The sequence below is a fragment of the Phoxinus phoxinus genome, assembly GCF_949152265.1.
Source record: "Phoxinus phoxinus genome assembly, chromosome: 14".
Taxonomy (NCBI): Eukaryota; Metazoa; Chordata; class Actinopteri; order Cypriniformes; family Leuciscidae; genus Phoxinus; species Phoxinus phoxinus.
Genome location: NC_136889.1, coordinates 12,072,351 through 12,092,353, shown reverse-complemented (window position 1 = coordinate 12,092,353; position 20,003 = coordinate 12,072,351). Strand labels below are relative to the sequence as shown.

Genomic DNA, 20,003 nt, shown 5'->3' with positions numbered 1-20,003 from the left:
GTTCTTAAAGGGCATATTTCTGCATTAACCTTTTATAGCATACTATAAATTGCAACAGGCCACTTTGCACATTCTTCACTTTACATATTCTTTTCATAAATGTTAAAGTTAAGTTCAAAACAATAACATAATACAAAACTGAATAGGATAGCAATTTCGTAAGTAATACCATACTGAAATTAATTAAAGACGCTAAAAAAATAAATGTTATCAAAGCAATTAGATGTAGCTAACTCCCACACAGATGTTAGTCTTTCAATTAGTCATTACCATATACTGAAGGGGACCATTTAGGAATACATTTGTACTGTAATGTAATCGTGAACCATGTAACAGTCACATCACATGTAGGCTGTGTTAAATCCAAAGAGGAGTAAACCGCAGGAATAACAGGATACTGGAGAGACTAATAAACACTGAGATTTAACAGAGGAACAACACAAATAACAGAAAACTGGTAAATCTAAGGGCTTATATATACAATGAGCTAATTAACCTAGCATGGAACAGGACAGGTGTGTAACTTGATTAGCAACCACTAAAAATGAATGAGAACACAGGCAAATCTGGAACAGGGATACCAAAGTAAAACACACAAAAACTAACAGAAACATAACCCTGACAGTAACATATACTGCAGTGAATTCTAAAGAGTAGAGAACTGTCATATTTTGTTTTGTAAAGAAATGTTACAAAAGAAAACATTGTATAATGCTATGTGCTGAGAAGCTGGTGTTAAATGGCTTGATTTTAGACATGTATGAAGTGTTTTAGTAGATTTAATGCATTTTGAATGTGAAATTAACTGCTGTGCCAAGTTGAGAGTTGGTAAGGAGAACTGAAGAGTTTTGAAAAAGGGACTTTAGGCTATTAAGAAATGTGTCTTAGCAATTGTAAAAAAACCTAATGTTTCTGAAACTGAATATGTAGGGAGCGGCAGTCCTGAATAAATTGAGCTAAAGGTCGATATTTACACTTTTAACATCTGAAGGTGAGAATGTAAACATGCCGGTGTGGGTGTGGCTGGACTTCAGGTAGTTGTGTGAACAGTGGACGGGAAAAGTGCTCCAGGTGAAGAGACATGGAACAATAGTGCCCTTTGGAACAGCCATGACTCATGCTTGAAGGACTATCTTTAAGAGAAAGTTCAGAGTCCCATTAAACGAAGTCTGAGAAAGGCAAAAGGATCCAGGACCAGCAAAGGACTGAACTCATCTATGCAAGGTCAGTAGAAAATTATCAAGGTTGACGTAAATGATTATTCACCAAAATAAAAAATGACAATGTGTATCATATTTAACTGTTTTACTGCTGGGTCTGCTTTAGTTCGAATAATTTTGGTGATTGGTCCAGTCTGAATAATAGTTTCAATATAAATGTGATTTTGAAGTGTTTCTGATTATGTTGATACTTTCTGCTAGAGCTATAAATTGCTTAAGACTGTATTTATTTACATTATTATACATTTTTGTGGAAACTGATATTTTTTTCCCAGAATTATTTTAGAATAGAAGGTTCAAATGTACAGCATTTATTTAAAATAGAAATCAGTAACACTGTAAAATATATTTTCTTTAACGTTTGATCAGTTTAATGCACCTTTGCTGAATAAAAAAATTGTTTCTCTAAAAAACATCTGGCCTGTATGATGCCAAAAGAAAAGCATTTAAGTGCACACTCTCTGTTAATTTGCATATTTGTGTGAAATGTGCACTTAAGTACAAAGATCACACATGTAAAATAAAAATGATGGGGTAGGTCATTTTACTGTGCAAAATATGGATGAAGTGAGGTTTTTTGTGTTTTCTCCTGCTAGATGTTTGACACCACACACTGTAGAATTTTGTTGCACCATATATATAATTTTATCTAATAATAAAATATATAATAATATATAAGTATTTTTGCTACTCTTTCTCTTCCTGTCTTGTTTTTATCATTAAGAAGTCATTTTCTTTCCTCATACTGAGTCACTGAATGGGTGTCAGCAGTTCTTGTGTTTATTATACACAGCTGCTTAACCTTGTTCCTGCTGCCCTCCATTGCCTGCATGGCCAGCAGTGCTTTCTTATCAACAATTCAGCTCAGAATGCACTCTCTGAGCACGTAGCAGTTTCCCCCCCTGCATTTTATAAGGATGTAAATAAGGATAAATCACCTATTTTGTCACAATATTGTGATGTTGTTCTATAAACTTTTTTTGTATCTTTTTTCTGTCAGAAAAAAACCCAAAATTGTGTCAGCAGCACAAGCAAAGTTCAATTTCGTTTTGAAAAGGGGCCAGATCAAAAGTGGCCACATTCATCTTTAACACACTGACAAAAGAAAGCATCAGTCCTTATACAAGACTGATGATAGTTGTCGGCTGCATCGTGGCTTGCTTTCTCTCTCTTCGTCTGTTTATTTAATCTGTGCGCTTCTGATCACACTCCTCTCCAGATGTTGAGTCTTGGGGCTTCTCTCTCTCTGCAACAACGAGAGAGAGAGAGAGAGAGAGCGAGAGAGAGAGATTTTTTTTTAAAAGGTATAAATATTTATCCAATATTTCCTTTGTTGCCTAGAGCACACAAGTAATAAACTGGTGAATGAACTGTTAAATGACCTGTTTGCTCACAAATTACTCTGAGGCACAAATTGTTCATTATACACACTTCATTTTGGTGATCCTATAATAGTTTGTGTACATAGAGAGAGACAATATGTAATATCACAGTATTACCAAGATTCATCTCAGCCCCATTGAGAAATGTTGTTTCCATAGCAACAGGGGGAGAATGATGGTTAAGCCACAGAGACCTAGAGAGGGAGTGTCACTTCTTTTTAAAGAAAGAGGTGAAAGACAAAAATACATTTCCACTGTGTTTGTGCGTGTACGCTTGTTCATAAGAGATAGTGAGGGCATTTGAAGACGAGGGGGAGTGAGTGAGGGAGAGATCATTTAACTGTCCATCCATTGATTTCCTTTTCATTCATTCATGTGTTTCCCTTTTATTTTCTGTCAGATGCATGAAGTGGCAGCGGCTTAACCACTGCTGAACCTCCTCATCTCCATATTCTCCTCCTAGTATCCAATCTCCTTCAGCCCTCCACCACATCACACACACACAGTCTGTCCCCACAATACCCACACATCTCTCTCTCTCTCTCTCTCTCTCTCTCTCTCTCTCTCTCTCTCTCTCTCTCTCTCTCTCTCTCTCTCTCTCTCTCTCTCTCTCTCTCTCTCTCTTACACAAACACACACACACACACACACACACACACACACACACACACACACACACACACACACACACACACACACACACGTACGCGCCCTCCGAGCTGGGGGATTTGAAGATGTGACTGAGGCTGGTTTGTAATCAGATGAAAGACGAGTATAATCCCGAAGCTCTCTCCATCTTTTTCACTGCTGGAGTGGGATGCTGAAGGAGAGGACAAGGGCCAGGATGGGTGACGTGTGATGGAGAGATCTATGCGACGGATTCTGCCTTTATAAGGACCTGGACTGACGTTGCACCCTTGGGAGTCTGGGATGACCGCAGAGACCATTAAAGAGAGAGTGGACAGGTAAAGACAGAGCAGAGAAGTCATTAAAAGGAAGCTTCATCTGTGAGTGGGACACAAGGGAAGCTTTTCTTTTGAAAAAACTGTCTGCCGTCATTTTTTGATATATGTGTGTGGATGGGGTTAGATGCACAGGATGTTCTCACCTTGCCAGCCAGGTATTTTCAGATTTAATGGAAGAGAAATGCACTCGGGCCTTAAATGAATTGATAATGTCAGGCTGTTTCATCACACTGTGCCCAAGTAGCACATTCTTTTCATGTGTGATATTCAACTTATTTATGAAATTTATGAAAGACTCTTAAAGTAAAAAGAAACTTGTTTTGGGTTATAATTGGAATTAAATATAAATACTAAGCATATTTTATTGTTATTTCAAATGTTTAATGCAAATAATTTGTTGCTAGACTATAGATGTTTTTTTCCTCATCTGTTAATATATCACAAGATATATCACTGAAAACCAAATCAAAGTGTGGAATAGTGCATGGGAAAAAAACAGCGTTTGGACCATTTTAAGAAAGCTCTACAAAAGTACCAAACAGTCTTGTTTTGGCTGGTTTTTCACAATGTCTATGCAATGTCTAATAACAACATGCATATAGGCTATTCTAATGCACATAGGGACTGTAGAGTGAGAAAACAACGACTGGATTGAGACCGAAAACGCCATTTTCAAATGTCTCCGGATGAATGTAGCCTTAGAAACAACTGGCTTCCCAGTTCCCACAAGACAAATGCCATACTCTAAGTGCTTTTCAAATGGTTGGGATTTGAAAGTATTTGAAAGTATTTTATGCTCACAAAGCTTAATTTATTCAATAAAAAAACTGTAAAAAGTGTTTTTTGTTGATGATCCCATTATTTTTCATATGCATCTGCTTACATGAGATCGCTCGTTTCTGTTTCTTTTTTGCTTGTGTTTTGATCTGGAGATACTGTACTCGTTCAGGATATGTGTAATAGCGCCCCCTACCTTATTACAGTGAAAACACGGAAAGCCGTAAAAACTTGTCATTGGCAGGAAAAGAGTGGTGGAGGAAAAGTGGGTGGGACAGGTGTGTGGGGGATAGGAGGTTACTATAGAAAGCTATATTTGCGATTCAAAGCGTTCATTTTTTTTCTTAATTTCTTTACAAAAAATAAATACAAATCTGATTAGAGTAGCTATTCAGTTAATCAAACCCATATTGTTTTCAAGGCTTTTCACATTAAAGACCTTTTTTCTCCATTCATTTCCAGCATATATCAGATGGCGGAGACTGGGCACACAGTGTCATTCCCACCAGGGGGCCTCATCCAATCAGAGCCTGTCATCACTGTTGAGTGCAGTTCAGCAGAGGTGACGCCTGAAGATGTACTCCTGAAGAGCTCCAATGAACCATCATTCTCTTCAAAAGACCTTAAAGACAGCAGCTTGAATGACCAACATCAGAATAAACACTCATGTTCACGGACAGTACACAGGGAACATGCCTTATCCCCTCACAAGGACTTAAATGAGCACAGTCTGTTATCAATACAGAGAAGCCACTCAGACAGCTTGCAGATTTTCAAAGAGGCCACAGCTTCTCCTCTCTACTGTGAAACGGGCGATTCTTTTTGCCAAAGACGAGACCAGGATGTTTGTGCGCAGTCGTTTCCTTCTTTAGTGTGTAAACAGGCCATGCCGCTTCAGCAGAGCAATACGGTGACCACGTCCACCAGAGCAGGAAGTAGCGGGTCAGGCAGCCCCACTCAACCAGCCAAACATGGCTTCATTCAGATCTGTGAAGTCATTCCAGAATCCACCTGCCCCAAATTCGAAGAGGCTGCTTGTTGTAACTCACACTTCCACCATGGAGCCGTCGAAGACACTTTTGCGGCATATTGCCACCCGCAGCCCATTCCTTCCCCAGCGCAGCTGCTTCCGCACTTAGTGGGAATGGAGGAGGATTACAAGGGTCGAGTATCAGCAAGCAGCCTGCTTGCTCTTCCTCGGCTCATCTCCTCCATCAGCGAGACCAGATTGGATGGTAAGCGACTCATCCACTGCTGCAATCTGGACTGCTCTTGGCCTGGTCCGTTGCGTCCAGTTGGTGCCCAGCGGTGGGTGGATCAAAAGACCACAAGGGAAGCGGAGACCATGACTTCACAAAATGAACTGAGAGATGTAGGAGTGCAAGTGGGTCAGGACTCTGAGGAACATCAACAGCACGTGTTCCCAGAAGTGTGTCTGGTTGAGGAGAAGACGAATGTAAAAACGCTGTCAAAGAGTCAAAAGTCTCCTGTGAAGGAGGTGAAATGGGATGCCGAGGGCATGACCTGGGAGGTGTACGGGGCCTCGGCCGACCCTGAGGAACTCGGACTTGCGATTCAGAAACATCTGGAGATACAGATCAAAGAGACTAAGGGAATAGCGGCGAAGCTCTCGCGCCAGAACACGACAACATCCCAGCACAGCTCAGGATCGACCCAGAGAAGAAAAAAAGGGTTATTGGGATCTCTGCGACGCCCGGGATGCTGTTCTCGCACCACTGGTGCTGTGGACTAAAGAACCAATCTGACTGAGACCCCAAATTTATAATACTCTTCTTGGGTATAGATTTGACAGCCATGTAAAGAACAGGTTCAAAATAGGGTATTTTTTAGCAACAGTACTATAGCGACAGCCAACCGTAATACATTTCAGAAAGATAAAATCATGTCTTCCTTTAGTTTTTAACACCTCACTTAATTGCTGTAGTAATTTGCTCAGTATATTAAAAACTTTATTTTGTAATAGTTAACTGCTCTTTGAATGCTTTCCATCAGTAAAACATAATGATTATGACTATGTTCCTGTCTTGCATTAGTCTATGTTGAATCGTGTCCATTCAATTAAAAACCTTTATTGTTCAATTCTGTGGCAGCACTGTGATGGAGGTAAGAGAATACAGTAACTGTGGCGCTCCCTGCTGGTCAAAGCATGACAGTAAGATATGGTATCACAATTTGTTTACAATATGTGTAACTGCTTTTAAAAGTGAAAAATACTATTTACAATACACTACCATTCAAAAGTTGTGGGTCTGTAAGATAATTTAGAGTCACTTTTGCTCACCAAGGCCGCATTTATTTATTAAAAATACAGTAAAAACAGTATTTAAAATAAATGTTTCTTATTTTGTTATATTTTAAAATTAAACTTATTCCTGTGATGGCAAAGCTGAATTTTCAGCTGCCATTACTCCAGACTTTAGTGTCACATGACCCTTATTTGGTTCTAAAAATTAATTTATTATTATTAATATTTTTGTGGAAATCATGATCATTTTATTATTATTATTATTATTTTTACATTTTAAATGTCCTTATGGTCACTTTGGATCACTTTAATGAATTTATCCATCCATCCATCCACTTCACACACACATTTGATTTGGCACATGTTTTACGCAGGATGCCCTGCCACACTCACACTCACTCCTACGAGTAGCACTCTGTGTAGGCCTATATTAATAATGAATAATAGTAGCCTATTAATATATATACACTGCCGTTCAAAAGTTTGGGAGTGGTAAAGATTTTTTATATTTTTTAAAAGAAGTCTCTTATGCTCACCAAGGCTGCATTTATTTGATTAAAGAAAAAACAACAACCCCACAACAACAACAGTAATATTGTGAAATATTAAGATTTAAAATAACTGTATTCTATTAGATTATATTTTAATATGTAATTTATTCCTGTGATGCAAAGCTGAACTTCCTGCATCATTACTCCACTCTTCAGTGTAACATGATCCTTCAGAAATCATTATAATATGCTGATTTGCTGCTCAAGAAAAGTGTATTATTATTATCATCATCAATGTTGAAACACAGTTATGTACACTTTTTTCCAGAATTATTTGGTAGTTATTTTGTTATTGTGTTTAAAGCAAGCATATTCACTGATGCACAGATATTATTGGATGTTATTGCGTTTAAAGCATAGACATAAACGGTTTAAAGCTATGGTTGTAATGGGCCATTCAAGAATATTGTCTAGCCATTTCCATGACATAAATATCCATACATGAATAAATGCACCAAGAGTTATTGCCACAGACAGTTAATACATTTGCTAATTTCCATAGACAGGATTTCCACTTGTCTTCAAGCATTTATAAATTGTATTTTAAAGTACAGTTGCAAAATTATGCATTTATACATTCCGCTGCTCTTCTATTGCACAGACTACACCTGCCATTTGTTAATTCATCATCTCCAGCAGCAGCATCCACGAGCAGTGCTGCCTTACATAACGCTGCATTTGATTTGATCTCACACATGATAGTGAGATATCGCGGGTTATTCTGTGGACACGGACACAAACGGAGGTAAGTGCCTCGATATGACCAAAGATAAAAGGATTTAAATGAATGAATATGTATAATGAAGGGTTGTTGCAGAGGTGTATCATCCATTTAACCAATTCTATAGACACCGTCGAGACCACAGAAACGCCTTGGGTTTGAGCGAACATCAGTCGACTTCGCATGCATAATGTCATATTATCAGGCATAGCATTCTCATATCTGCCTATTCTCATAGAGGCTGACAATGATAATGGGTCGCATTATCGTGTTCTAAAAAAATAAATGAATTATTAATATCGTGACCATTTTGAATTTGTGACCAGGCGAACGATGTGTGTAAAGCGTATTTTTTCACCTCATATATTGTATTGAGTGTCATGAATTGTATTACTTTATCAGAATAACACAAGGTTAGGATAATATAGCCTAGTCTTCTGCTATCTCTAGCAGTTATTGTGAGCCGTAGCCTAAATGACTGAATTTCTAGTGACCTAATTGGAGATTAGATTTATTACCATTCATCACTTAATTAAACACACGACAGTGAATAGCCTACCACATTTGAAGCCAAATGCATTAAAACGAAGACAGCTTAATGCATTATGTGTTACGAATATGAGACCATTAGTCACCATCAGTATGCTTTTCTCTAGTCTTTCTTTATATTAGGCCTATATTAAAGCAATCTATTCACATATGGAGACAACATCACCGAGCAAACTTAATCTGAACGGGCATAACAAAATTTTAAACCATTTTTAAAAAGTTACATACTTTGCAGGTGCAGTGTTCCCAACCGTATTTGGACACTGAAGTAGCTTGGATCCACTGTTACATTTATGGTTAAAAAAACTGGCAGATGTGGTTGCCAGAACTTTATCATAAAAAATATATATATGCAGTGACATGACAATATAAATACCCCTGCAATAATTATCCCTGCAAAACACATCAGGATAAAACATATGACAAACATAATGCAATATGCATGAAATAAAATAAAAATAAAAATAAAAAAAAACTCCCATGCACATTTTACATTTAACAACATTATTAACAACATATAAAATAAATGTGATAGTTTGCACAGGGAATTCTGGTGATGACCAGATTTAAACAAGTAAACAATGTTTTACATTAAAATTACATGCAATGCAAGTTTAAGAAAATGCAATAAAAACAGTAAGACAGTAAAAACAGTAAAACATGCAATGCAATAGTAAGGTCAATCAAAATTAACCAAGTTAAGGTTTTTATCTTATAGTTAAAAAAAAAAAAAATTTCAACCCAGTCAAAATGACTAAATCTTTTTTTACATTGGATCATTCCCCTCAAGTTTACTGGTGTCCTAGCAGGTGTAATTCATCACATGAACTATGCACATTCCACAAAGTTTGACAACAAGAAAGTCTCCAAATACTGTGGGAGAAAGCATTTGCAACTTGCACTGATATCTTAAAATATGTCAGTGCCATTGTTTTGTCTCAAGATGCACACCAACAATGTTTTTTTTTCTTTCTAAGGCACGTTTATAAATGCTACTTAAAAGTCCTAATTGAACTAAGGCATAATCTGTGAAACCAGGCAATTGATTTTTAGTTGCTTTGGCTCATTTAAAATCATTGGCAATTAAGTTATTGGAGGCTTGCTGAAGCCGTTTGAGAATCTTGAGACAATACAATGGCACTGACATATTTTAAGATATGTTGCTTTCAGTTAAAACAGCTCAAACTAGGCTTAAGCCTTGTCTGTAAAACTGGGGGAAAGTGTCTACATACAATTAGAGGCCACTCTAATATTGGGAAAATAGCTAGAAGCTTTTGTAATTTTTTTTCTCTCTCAGAGTCATCTTCATGTTTTTCTTCCATCCCCAGGGTGATCCAGAATGAACAGGGCTGCCGCCACCTGCTGGATATTTCTCCTGCTTTCAGCATTCCTCTGCGATCAGGTGATGTCCAAGGGTGGCAGAGGAGGTGCTAGGGGCTCAGCGCGGGGCAGCGCCCGAGGCGGCCGGACGTCCCGCACCCGAGGCTCCCCCGCTGTGCGGGTGGCAGGGGCAGCGGCGGCCGGGGCTGTGGTGGCGCTGGGAGCCGGAGGATGGTACGCGTCGGCCCAGCGCCGACCGGATAACAGCGCAGAGCATGGAGATGATTACTACAGTAACAGAACAGACTGGGAGCTTTATCTCGCCAGGACATCAAGCGCAATAGTGTATGACTCCACTACCACTAAACTTTCCGCTCTGCTCCTACCAATAAACCTTGTCATGTACTTTGCCCCTTGAGGCAGTTTAAGACACAGAAGCACAGCTTAATAAGCTGCTTATGTATGTTACTGTGCAACACATATGTTTAATAATGTGTCTGTTGCACAGCAATGAGGATATGAAAACAAAAGAAAGATTTTATTTAGTTTAGTAGACATTTTAGGAATAGGATCTGAAGTTAGACTGCATAGTTTGCTTCAACAGGAGCATTAGTAACTATACAACTATAGATTACTTAAATTATGCTGGTTACATCATGTACTGGATGGCAAAAATACTGTGTTATTGTTGTGCTGCTGAACGGCTGGAGAAACACCACTGTACTTGAGATTTACACAAACGTGAACCTTTTTTTACGAACCTTTGTCTCTTTATCAATATTTATGTTCACATTTAACTAATAATTGTGTGTAGATTGAAGAGGTATGCTGTAACATGTTTAGAATATGAAAACTGTTATCTATCTGTATCTGTACTTCCATTGCTGTGGGTGTCAAAATGTCCTGTTTTTAAATTTCTACTTTAGTCATGCTATTTCTAGTAGAAATTTTTGATAATGCAGTATGTATTAAGTACACAAGTGTTTAAAAAAGGCAGTGAAATTAAAGATGTTTTTGTAATATAACACTACACAAGCACTGTTTGCCAGCTGTTAGATACATTTAATAGAATATAATTTTTAGAAATCAAAGCAATTACATGGCAAATATTTTATAAGAGGGACATATAAGGAAAAACATCTGATGTGAAAGTAGACAATCTAATTGTTATAAGTACTTTTGTGTTGGCAACTGACGTTTGGTTGTAATCTTTGCTTTTCACATACAAACTTATGCACTCAAGATACCAATGCTGTTAAATTAAACAGAGTAATTTATTGCTTCAATTGCAGTGATGAAAAATAGTGCATTCACTGCACCTTTGACCTCACAACTACAATAAAAACAAGACATGTCCAAAATACCCTTTGCACCACCTTTTAATTAAAACATTAAAAGTAATAAGTGGTTCACTTATGTGCTCAGTGTCCTGTCCAGTCTTGAACGTAAATACAGTCAAGTCAAGCTTAGTCGAGCATCACCTTTCCAAGTTCTCCTTTCCGGAATGCTCTGATGAAATCGTAGGCTGCTGCACTGTAGTCTGGCATTTGGACAGTGATGTTGCCTAAAGAGTTAATGTGTTATTGGTTAAATAGATCGGATAAGTTGTTTCACGAACAACCGAATGCTTCAATTATTAAAGAAGTGTAAGTGAGGTTGATTTATTGTGTTAATTCACTAAAATTAAAAAAATTGAGTGGCCTGAATGAACTAGCTCACCAACTCCAGTGATGGCCTTCACACGCTTTATCTTGCCGAGCTTTACTGCTATACACTTCAGCACGTGCTGAATATCATCGCAAGGCTCTTCCAGTTTATACTTCTCAACGTAGCTAAAGAAGAAATTGTCACAATCATTATTGATTACTTGCTTTATAAAATATGCAACAGATGATTGTTTACTGCTATAAAATTGTAGATTTGCTCAAAACTCACTGAGAATAAATGCAAAACCTACCTAAATCTTTCCAGTCTGTTCAGTGAAAAAAGCAGATAATCTGCAATGATATCCTCACCAACTAAATGGTCCAAAATGGTACCTGTTTGAAAAGAAAACGCCTTCATTACCTTACAATTGTGACATTACAACTACAAAGCTACTACAGGTGAAACTCGAAAAATTATAATATCGAAACAAAAGTTGAAACTAATATATTATATAGACTCATTACATACAAAGTGAGATATTTCAAGCATTTATTTGTTATAATTTTGATTATTATGGTTTACAGGTTATGAAAACCCCAAATTCAAAATTAGAATATTTTGAAAAGGTTTTCATAGCTGTAAGCCATAATCATCCTAATTGATGATTTTTCAACTGAAATTTGTGGACTTTACCACATAAAGCAAGTTTCATTCCAGTCTCTACGTTCTCTATTTTAGGTGGCAGGACTCCTGGGGTGTCCAGTAAATGAATTATGGGTCGGTCACAGACCTATTAAAACAAAATTGAATTTAGTGCTACGGGAGAACACATCAACTCAATTGAATCTGTTATCCGCCTATTAATTATTAATGAATACAGCAAACCTGAATTTTGGTCAGGACAGCTTTTGTAATTCCTGGTTCGCCTCCAACTTTTGAAGCTTTCCCTGAAAGCAAGAACATACAAATATCAAATGTCTAGGCCTCCGGTTTGTTTCAAAGTCAAACAAACAACTTCAGTTTCATGCTGACTTAATTAATAGACTGGAATTTCTTACAGCAAGCAGAAGAGTATTTACCAAACATAAACTAAATACCTTTTTTCAAATATGTTCTTCTTACAGCATTAATCAGTGATGATTTCCCCACATTTGGCACACCAATGACCATCAGACAGTAACTTCTGTCCTACACATAGATGAATAACAAAGTCAGAAAACTTCACAGCAAAATGTAAGCCACTGAAATAATTGAAACCCACCTCTTCTCTGTGAAAACGTGACCCACTTTCTATCAACTCTGTCACGAGAGGAATGATCTGGAACGTCAGTGAAAGACAGAATGTTTAAATTTATAAGGTGTCAGGTTCTCCAGTCAAGCTTTAATTTAGACATTTCTGATGTAAAATGTAAAACCTCTCACCTTTCTTAGGTTTTCATCTCGCTGTCTTAAGCAGTCTGTGAATAAAACATTCCTCACACCTTCTCTCTCAAGCTGCTTCACAATGCACTAGTGGAATAAAAAAACTTTATATCTGATTTGCACGTTATTTAAGTACTTTCTGTTCTTGCATCTATTAAGGCAGTTTAAATTCAAAGCAATAATGACATGTATACGATTATGACACCTGCTTTTTGGATGTGTCTGCCAAATCCATCTTGTTCAGTACAAGTAAATGTGGCCGGACATCAAGGCTTTCTTGAAATGAAGGATTTCTTCCAGAAAAGGGTATGTTGGCCAGTTAAAGAGGGTTTAACTGAAGTTTAATCATTCAAAATGTACATTATCTGCCATAAAAAGGATATTCTAGCATCATGGATCTCTATAATGCAGTCAACCTTCCTTAGACTGGCTTTCATCTGCTTGAGTCCTAAAAAGAAAAAGTCACAACGTTGAGCATAATTCTGAAGGAATGGCATGACAATTTTGAAATTTTAAGACACCTGGTTTTTATCTGATCGCCATAAATAAGATCAGTAACTAAAGTATGCTGAATGATTGAAATGCCCCTGTTCTATGTTAACTTTTGGCCCACGTGTAGCAACAAATTAGCCAGATAAGCCAGATATAGTGATTTCTAGTATGTGGCACACACCTTTAGCCATATGTCCAGGGAACCAATGCGCCACATCTCGCTCACCAAAGTCAAACACTCTCCTAAACTTGGTAGCATTGAGTAAAGAATGATAAATTCTCATCGTGGCCACTCGGTTCGTCTGATTGTAGAATGTATTTGCAAGACTAAGACCGCTGCTTGTGAAAAAAAAAAATCGTACAACTAAATGCTTCTAATTCTAAACGATTAAATTTAAAACACTGTAGTAAACATCACTCTCCAACAGATGTCATACTTCTTCTGTGCTTCGAGTGACTGTACAGAAAGAAACTCAATCATCGCCACCTACAGGATTGACAAGGGAACTACAGAGCGCATAACTGTCCAGATCATGGTCCAGATTCTCTGCCATATCTTTAGTAGGGATAATACTTTGCGAAACTCTATATGAATTCATTCTCGTTATGAAAAGTTTTCACTATTTTTACGCTTGAGTTTAAAATATCTGAGAGTGGGATTATGAATGAAATTTGGGCCAAAATAAATTTGTTTCTTCCCTAGTTTTCCTTTAATAAAAGGGTTAATAAAGCATATTTTTAACAAGTCTTGTAACGTAAATCTGATTCCAATTACCCTTTATTTTAAGTATCTTATTTCTACTGATTTCAGTTGCTGCATCATTGAACATTGAATACATTTCCTGAATTATTTTCGTGAAATGGCGCCCTCACGTGTCAACATTTAAAGTTGATTAGTAAAAACAGAACGCACTTTTACGTCACGTGTTGCCAGTTCAGTTCACTAGAATGGAATTTGCCATACTCACAGAATGTTCGTATGGAATTTGAATAGGAACGGCAGGAATTCGAGTTGAATTATAACTCAAAGAACATCAAGAAACATCAGAAAAATAAATGATAGAATATAATAATAATTATAGGCCTATACATTTTAATTTTGTCTTTTGATTGACTTTAATGACCTTCTTACAATTAGGCTATAGCCTACATATTTAATAGCCCTACACTAAAAATAATAAACTTGGCTACAACAATATTTTAACAGTTGTTATAGGCCTATTAAAAACATTTGTTTGTTTGTTTAAAAAGATCCTGTAACCTAATTATCATACATAATTGGAGCATTCTAATTAAGAGTAAAATACATTAATTTTTATGTAGCCTATCCATAATCCATAAAATCCAAACAAATAAACAAATTAAATAAATAGGCTAAATGAATGGCATAGGCCTATCAATTAAACATGATCTGATAGGCTAATTGTATTTTACGTCGGTCACCTTTAACAGAAACGCTCTGTTCTTTTTTCTTCTTCTTTATTTCTTTTTTTTACCGGTTTATTACATCACAAGGCTACTTTTTAAAAAATATATCCATCCATCCATCCATCCATCCATCTTCTTCCACTTATCCGGGGCCGGGTCGCGGCCGTTTTTTAAATATATATTTTTATAAATATTATTGGCTATTTTTCATGAAATAGCCTATACGATTTTGAAGTTAAGAAATGAAACACTACTGAGATCATTTTGGCGATAATGTCACTATTATTTGCATAAGTCATACTTAACTGTAATTGTCTTATCACAGCTCTGAGTTATTTAAAAATACTCTCAATCGACTTCTTTCTCCATCTGTGTAGCTATATTGTGGATAGAAACAACTATTCGTTTTAACATAATAAAGTGTTCTTTGGCTGCTTCGCAGAAACTAGTATTCGTTTCAGGAAATACAAAACCAGACTTTTGCCCGAGAGTCACTCCCTAAACTCCACTATAAACTCCACCCTGATTTGCATAGGCCAGGTGTGTGCACAGGTGTGTGTCTGAGGCTGCTTAGTATAACTGGTGGCCGCCCTGCCGAGCGGACAGTAACCACAGCGTTTTATTTATTTTTACCCGAATTATCCTCACTTTTATAGCGCAATTTTTTGAAGGTGACTCAAAATGAATGGCACTGAATTTGCGCTGCCTCTCACTGAGTATGATTTCGAGCGACACTTTGATGAGAGGTTTGCAATTGAATGGATGCAGGACAACTGGTAAGAACTGTCTTTGACTGAATAAGAATTTCATTGAATACACTTGCCATCTTTGCTTTGAGGTCCAGTATAACTTAGTTATCTGGTGTTCTATGTTGTCCCTTTCAGGAAAAAGTCGTTTTTGTTTGGTGCTGTGTATGTAGTGGTCGTGTTTGGTGGGCAGCACTTCATGAAGGAAAGACGAAGACTTGATCTGAGAAGAGTGTTACTGCTGTGGTCCCTCAGTTTGGCCATCTTTAGGTAAGTTAAAAACTAGTGTTTAATAGCGTGCACACTTACTTGGCTGTCTAAATAACCACGTTATTTTACACATTAAGACATCCTTAAAAATAGGTTTTGATATATTTAGCCCACTTCTGGGTAAAATGATTTTTATTTTATTTTTTACATGTTTGAGGAACCGCAATTAACACGTTTATTTAAAGGGATAGTACCCCAAAATAAATTATGTTGTTTACTGCCCCTCAAGTGGTTCCAAGCCGGTTTAAATGTCTTCCTTCTGCTGAACACAAAGGGAAGGTTTTTATTTAATTTTTTTTTATAACCAAACAGTTGTGGGGGCACCATTGACTTCCATAGTAGGCCTATTTTAAAGTATGTCAAATGCCCTGAACTTTTGACATTTTAATGATACTGTTCATTGTATTTTTAACGAGACTCTCACTTTCACTCTTGGACATTGTTACATATTGTTGCCCTGCATACTTACTGCTTGAAATGTGAGAGTGCCAAAATGCATGCGAGTGACATGTTTGTGATATTTACCACTTCGTGTGGCTTTTAAATCTTCAGTGCTGTTGTTTAAAGTTGGATTTGGTTTCACTTGGGTGGGGATTTCACTTGTCTTGGTCCCATCTCAAAAAAATGACAGCAAGCACAAAGTAATTGTGTGCATGCTTGTGGAAAGAACAATGGAATATTGTGATTGGATGGGAGCAGTGACCTCTGGTCACATGCTCTTTAGATCTCCCTTAGCAACTGGACTTTCACCACTATAATGAATGTTTGGATATTGATTGCAGTTTAACACAGAAACTGCCTGCTAGCAATGTTCCTGGGGGGTTTCTCCCCCACCCCTAAAGTTAAGAGGCCTGAGTTGTTTATCTTGGATGCAATGGTTTCGCAGCCATGGCAGACAATATTCATAAACAAATCTTCATATATCAAATATTCATTTCTTTTTTTTTTTTCTTTCAGTATCATTGGAGCGGTGAGAACCGGTTGCTTCATGTTGTACATTCTCAGCACCAATGGGTTTAAACAGTCTGTTTGTGATCAGAGCTTCTACAATGGGCCGATTAGCAAGTTCTGGGCTTGTGCTTTTGTGCTGAGCAAAGCCCCAGAGCTAGGTGAGGTTTTATTTTTTATTTTTTTTTAAAGGGATAATTCATTGAAAATACCCTTTTGTTGTAACTTACTCTGTGGAACACAACGGAAGATATTTTGAAGAATGTTCCAATTGGTTTGCATATGTAATGAAAGTCAGTGAAGTCCGCAACAACATTGGACCCCATTGACTTTCATTGTATGTCCAAAAAAATGTTTTGTGACTAAATTATTTTAATTTCTTGGTTAATTCTCTCTTTAATTGCTTATTTTGCACTTGTAATCTTTTCAGGGGACACCATATTCATCGTCCTGCGTAAGCAACGGCTGATCTTCCTGCACTGGTATCATCACATTACCGTGCTGGTGTACTCCTGGTATTCCTACAAAGACCAGGTTGCTGGTGGTGGCTGGTTCATGACCATGAATTACACCGTGCATGCGCTCATGTACAGCTACTACGCTGCTCGAGCTGCAGGACTCCGTGTGCCGAAACCCTGTGCCATCATCATCACTTGCACCCAGATTGCGCAGATGGCCATGGGGCTGGCAGTAAGTGCACTAGTGTACCGGTGGATGCAGGATGGCGATTGTCCCTCTTATGTGGATAACATAGTGTGGGCTTCACTCATGTATCTCAGCTATCTGCTCCTCTTCTCTTCTTTCTTTTATCAGTCTTACATGAAGGGTTCAAAACCCACGGGCATCAAAACTGAGTGATCTGCAGGACTAAGATTTATATACAGGTTTTATTTTTGATAGTTTACCTTGATAAAAAAAAAAATATTATTATTGTTATATTATTTATTTCATGTTTTTAAAGCAAGGTGAACAATGAAGATGTCAACTGCTATTATAGTCTGGCTGTGCCTCAAGCTGTTTCAGGGCTGTGTCTGTTCGTTCTATTCTGGTATTATTCAAAAGCAGCTTTTTATGTTGTCGTTGAGAACTTCAATGATTTTGAAGAACATCCAGACATTTTTTTTGGAGGGTGATTGTGAATTTTCTGTGTTATAAGACCGCTTTGTCTCGCAGGTCACAGTTTCTAATCTTCAAAAGTCCATGTTTGTTTACTCCTTGCAGACTTGGTAACATGCCCTGAACCCAGCTAAGACACATGGTGTACGTTGTAGCGTGTGCTGAGATCCAAGATCTGTGTTTGTAGTTTGAGAACAAGTGAAGAATTTGTCAAAAGAGTCCTTGTTAAATGTGCATATTTGTAGAACCTAGTTTAAATGGCCACACCATTAAAATGTAATCCATTTTTGTATGGTCTTCTGGGTGTGTTGGTATTGCTGCATGATAGTTCTGTTTCTCCGTGATGTTACAGAAACTTGAATTATCTGTGCTGACTGGTTGGACAGGTTCCTAGAAGATTAAAATGGGCATTTTTAAGGCTGGAATTCTCCAGAAGGACAACACCCATGTTCTCGCTCTCATTCTGTGCATGTTTCTGCCATTAGTTCACTGCAGCCCTCATGCACTGAAGTTGCAGTATGTACTAGCTGAGGAATGATTGATCTAGACTCATTCACCCTTGAATGACACATGTAGAGTCAGTATGAAATGGTTCCTTTCTGGTTTTCTGTATGCGAGTATTGAATTGGGTGTCTGACAGAGCGTTTAAACTTTAGCTGTCCCTATAATGGTTTGTTACTTGAGTCATTAGGAAAGTGCACCGTTTATATATTTATCATGTACGTCACACGTGGTCACATTTGGGAGATTGTTCAGTTTATGGTTGTGGGGGAATTAGGTTTTCCACTGAAATTACCATGATGAGGTTTCCACCTATGATCATTTAAAAAAAAAAAAAAAAGTGTATTATGTACTGGTAGAGAACAAGCCTTTGGGACTAAATATGCATTCAAATTTATTTCTGAAATGTTGCTGCTACTGTCCAAGATGTTTTTTTTATTTTTTTTGTCTCGCTGTACTCTGGTTTCCCCTGTCTGTTCCTTTAGATTCACTTTATTTTAAGACTGAAAGTTTCTGTATTTGCAAATTTCCACTTAAAGGACATTTTGATTTGTTTTAAAGAAATTTTATGACTGTCTTAATGTTAGAGATAACATTGTGTTTGTAGGAACTTATTGTAAAGTTGAATGTATAGTGGCACTAGTTTACTTTACAAAACATTTACAGCAAAGTAACAGGTTTACAACTCCTATATTTTAATAAAGGAGTGAAATGTGATGTAATGAAGGTGTCAAATGTAAATTTCTTTTCTACCTGATTGTCTGTACAAGTTCCTAGCCAATGTGAAGTAATTATGATTGTTTATTGTCATTAAAGTTATTTCTGTATTATTATGTCTTATGTTCTGTTCAATTTTTCATGGACAAAGGGTGTCAGCTGACAGGTTTGCTGAGCTGGAATATTTTACGCATTCATACACATACTTTAGTTGTGAACAGGAAGTTTTACATATTTCCAGCTCTGACAGACATAAACCTTAAGGTTGATGTAATTTCCTTTCATTATCTGTTCAGTTGGGCCAGTCACTTTTTTTTATGATGATATAGCATCATCTTGTGTTTGGATATCACTCTGGAAGCCTCTTCAGAAACCTGATTTCTTCATCACATCCTTTAGTTTCAGAGATTTTAATATGTAATAACTAATGGCAAAAACACTTTCTGGAATATTCTGGGTGCTCTTCTCCCCTAGCAGGCAAAAATGTGGTTAGGAATTAAGCTGCCGTGCATTAACCCCAGCATTTTTCATGAACAGTCAGTAACTTGCCATTTACGTGACACTTCTCATCGCCCTGCTGGAACCAGAGGTTAAGTGACTTGCTCAAGGGTACAGCAGTGGTGTGATACAGAGATACTTCAGTGCCTGTTATTCCCCACTGCTTTTACTTTCCCCAACATAACACCAACAAATTTGCCACCTTTTTAAGGACAAGTAAAAATGACTGCGAGTGGATTTTATTGTATAATAAAACATTAAAATATCTTGAGCTTGTTTAACCACATACAGTATTTCATGCTTTGAACTTAAAACCCATTGACTTAGACATAAGCACTAATATGCTAACTCGTTTCTGGGTTTTTCGGCCTAAAAAATACATCCCTGCAGCTCAATTGCCAGTATGTACATGTTCATTACATCTCAGTGGTTCATTTGGTTAGATCAGAGGTACAAAAATACCCTCA

General features: G+C 37.3%; 3 protein-coding genes across 4 annotated transcripts; 2 read left to right on the top strand and 1 right to left on the bottom strand.

Moving 5' to 3' along the window:
• The first annotated feature begins 991 nt into the window (after window positions 1-991).
• On the top strand, window positions 992-6,585 carry LOC307010774 (uncharacterized protein). The gene is made up of 3 exons (XM_079635761.1): window positions 992-1,224; window positions 3,003-3,567; window positions 4,807-6,585. The coding sequence occupies exons 2-3, from the start codon at window positions 3,533-3,535 to the stop codon at window positions 6,095-6,097; spliced, it is 1,326 nt and encodes a 441-aa protein (XP_079491887.1). The 5' UTR covers window positions 992-1,224; window positions 3,003-3,532; the 3' UTR covers window positions 6,098-6,585.
• Window positions 6,586-11,114: 4,529 nt separating this feature from the next.
• mtg1 (mitochondrial ribosome-associated GTPase 1) lies at window positions 11,115-13,845 on the bottom strand. Of its 2 annotated transcripts, none has more exons than XM_079634928.1 (11): window positions 13,494-13,845; window positions 13,204-13,268; window positions 13,026-13,130; window positions 12,821-12,907; window positions 12,660-12,716; window positions 12,496-12,586; window positions 12,284-12,345; window positions 12,092-12,188; window positions 11,709-11,790; window positions 11,471-11,583; window positions 11,115-11,315 (listed from the first exon to the last, which is right to left on the bottom strand). In XM_079634928.1, the coding sequence occupies exons 1-11, from the start codon at window positions 13,594-13,596 to the stop codon at window positions 11,218-11,220; spliced, it is 960 nt and encodes a 319-aa protein (XP_079491054.1). In that variant the 5' UTR covers window positions 13,597-13,845; the 3' UTR covers window positions 11,115-11,217. The 2 variants fall into 2 exon arrangements, with proteins under 2 accessions (XP_079491054.1, XP_079491055.1); XM_079634929.1 differs by having other exon boundaries at window positions 11,178-11,315; window positions 13,026-13,126; window positions 13,494-13,752.
• Window positions 13,846-15,278: 1,433 nt separating this feature from the next.
• Window positions 15,279-19,156, top strand: elovl6l (ELOVL family member 6, elongation of long chain fatty acids like). Its single transcript, XM_079634954.1, has 4 exons — window positions 15,279-15,516; window positions 15,625-15,756; window positions 16,714-16,865; window positions 17,135-19,156. The coding sequence occupies exons 1-4, from the start codon at window positions 15,422-15,424 to the stop codon at window positions 17,560-17,562; spliced, it is 807 nt and encodes a 268-aa protein (XP_079491080.1). The 5' UTR covers window positions 15,279-15,421; the 3' UTR covers window positions 17,563-19,156.
• Window positions 19,157-20,003: the final 847 nt, after the last annotated feature.

Excerpts from the sequence above, each read along its gene's own strand:
- LOC307010774 (XM_079635761.1), top strand. The coding sequence starts at position 3,533 with ATGACCGCAGAGACCATTAAAGAGAGAGTGGACAG. Across the intron at positions 3,568-4,806 it reads ATTAAAGAGAGAGTGGACAG|CATATATCAGATGGCGGAGA; the intron begins GTAAAGACAGAG and ends ATTCATTTCCAG.
- mtg1 (XM_079634928.1), bottom strand. The coding sequence starts at position 13,596 with ATGAGAATTTATCATTCTTTACTCAATGCTACCAAGTTTAGGAGAGTG. Across the intron at positions 12,908-13,025 it reads CAGACACATCCAAAAAGCAG|TGCATTGTGAAGCAGCTTGA; the intron begins GTGTCATAATCG and ends TTATTCCACTAG. Across the intron at positions 12,346-12,495 it reads AAGAACATATTTGAAAAAAG|GGAAAGCTTCAAAAGTTGGA; the intron begins GTATTTAGTTTA and ends TCTTGCTTTCAG.
- elovl6l (XM_079634954.1), top strand. The coding sequence starts at position 15,422 with ATGAATGGCACTGAATTTGCGCTGCCTCTCACTGAGTATGATTTCGAG. Across the intron at positions 15,757-16,713 it reads CTCAGTTTGGCCATCTTTAG|TATCATTGGAGCGGTGAGAA; the intron begins GTAAGTTAAAAA and ends TTTTTCTTTCAG. Across the intron at positions 16,866-17,134 it reads GAGCAAAGCCCCAGAGCTAG|GGGACACCATATTCATCGTC; the intron begins GTGAGGTTTTAT and ends TAATCTTTTCAG.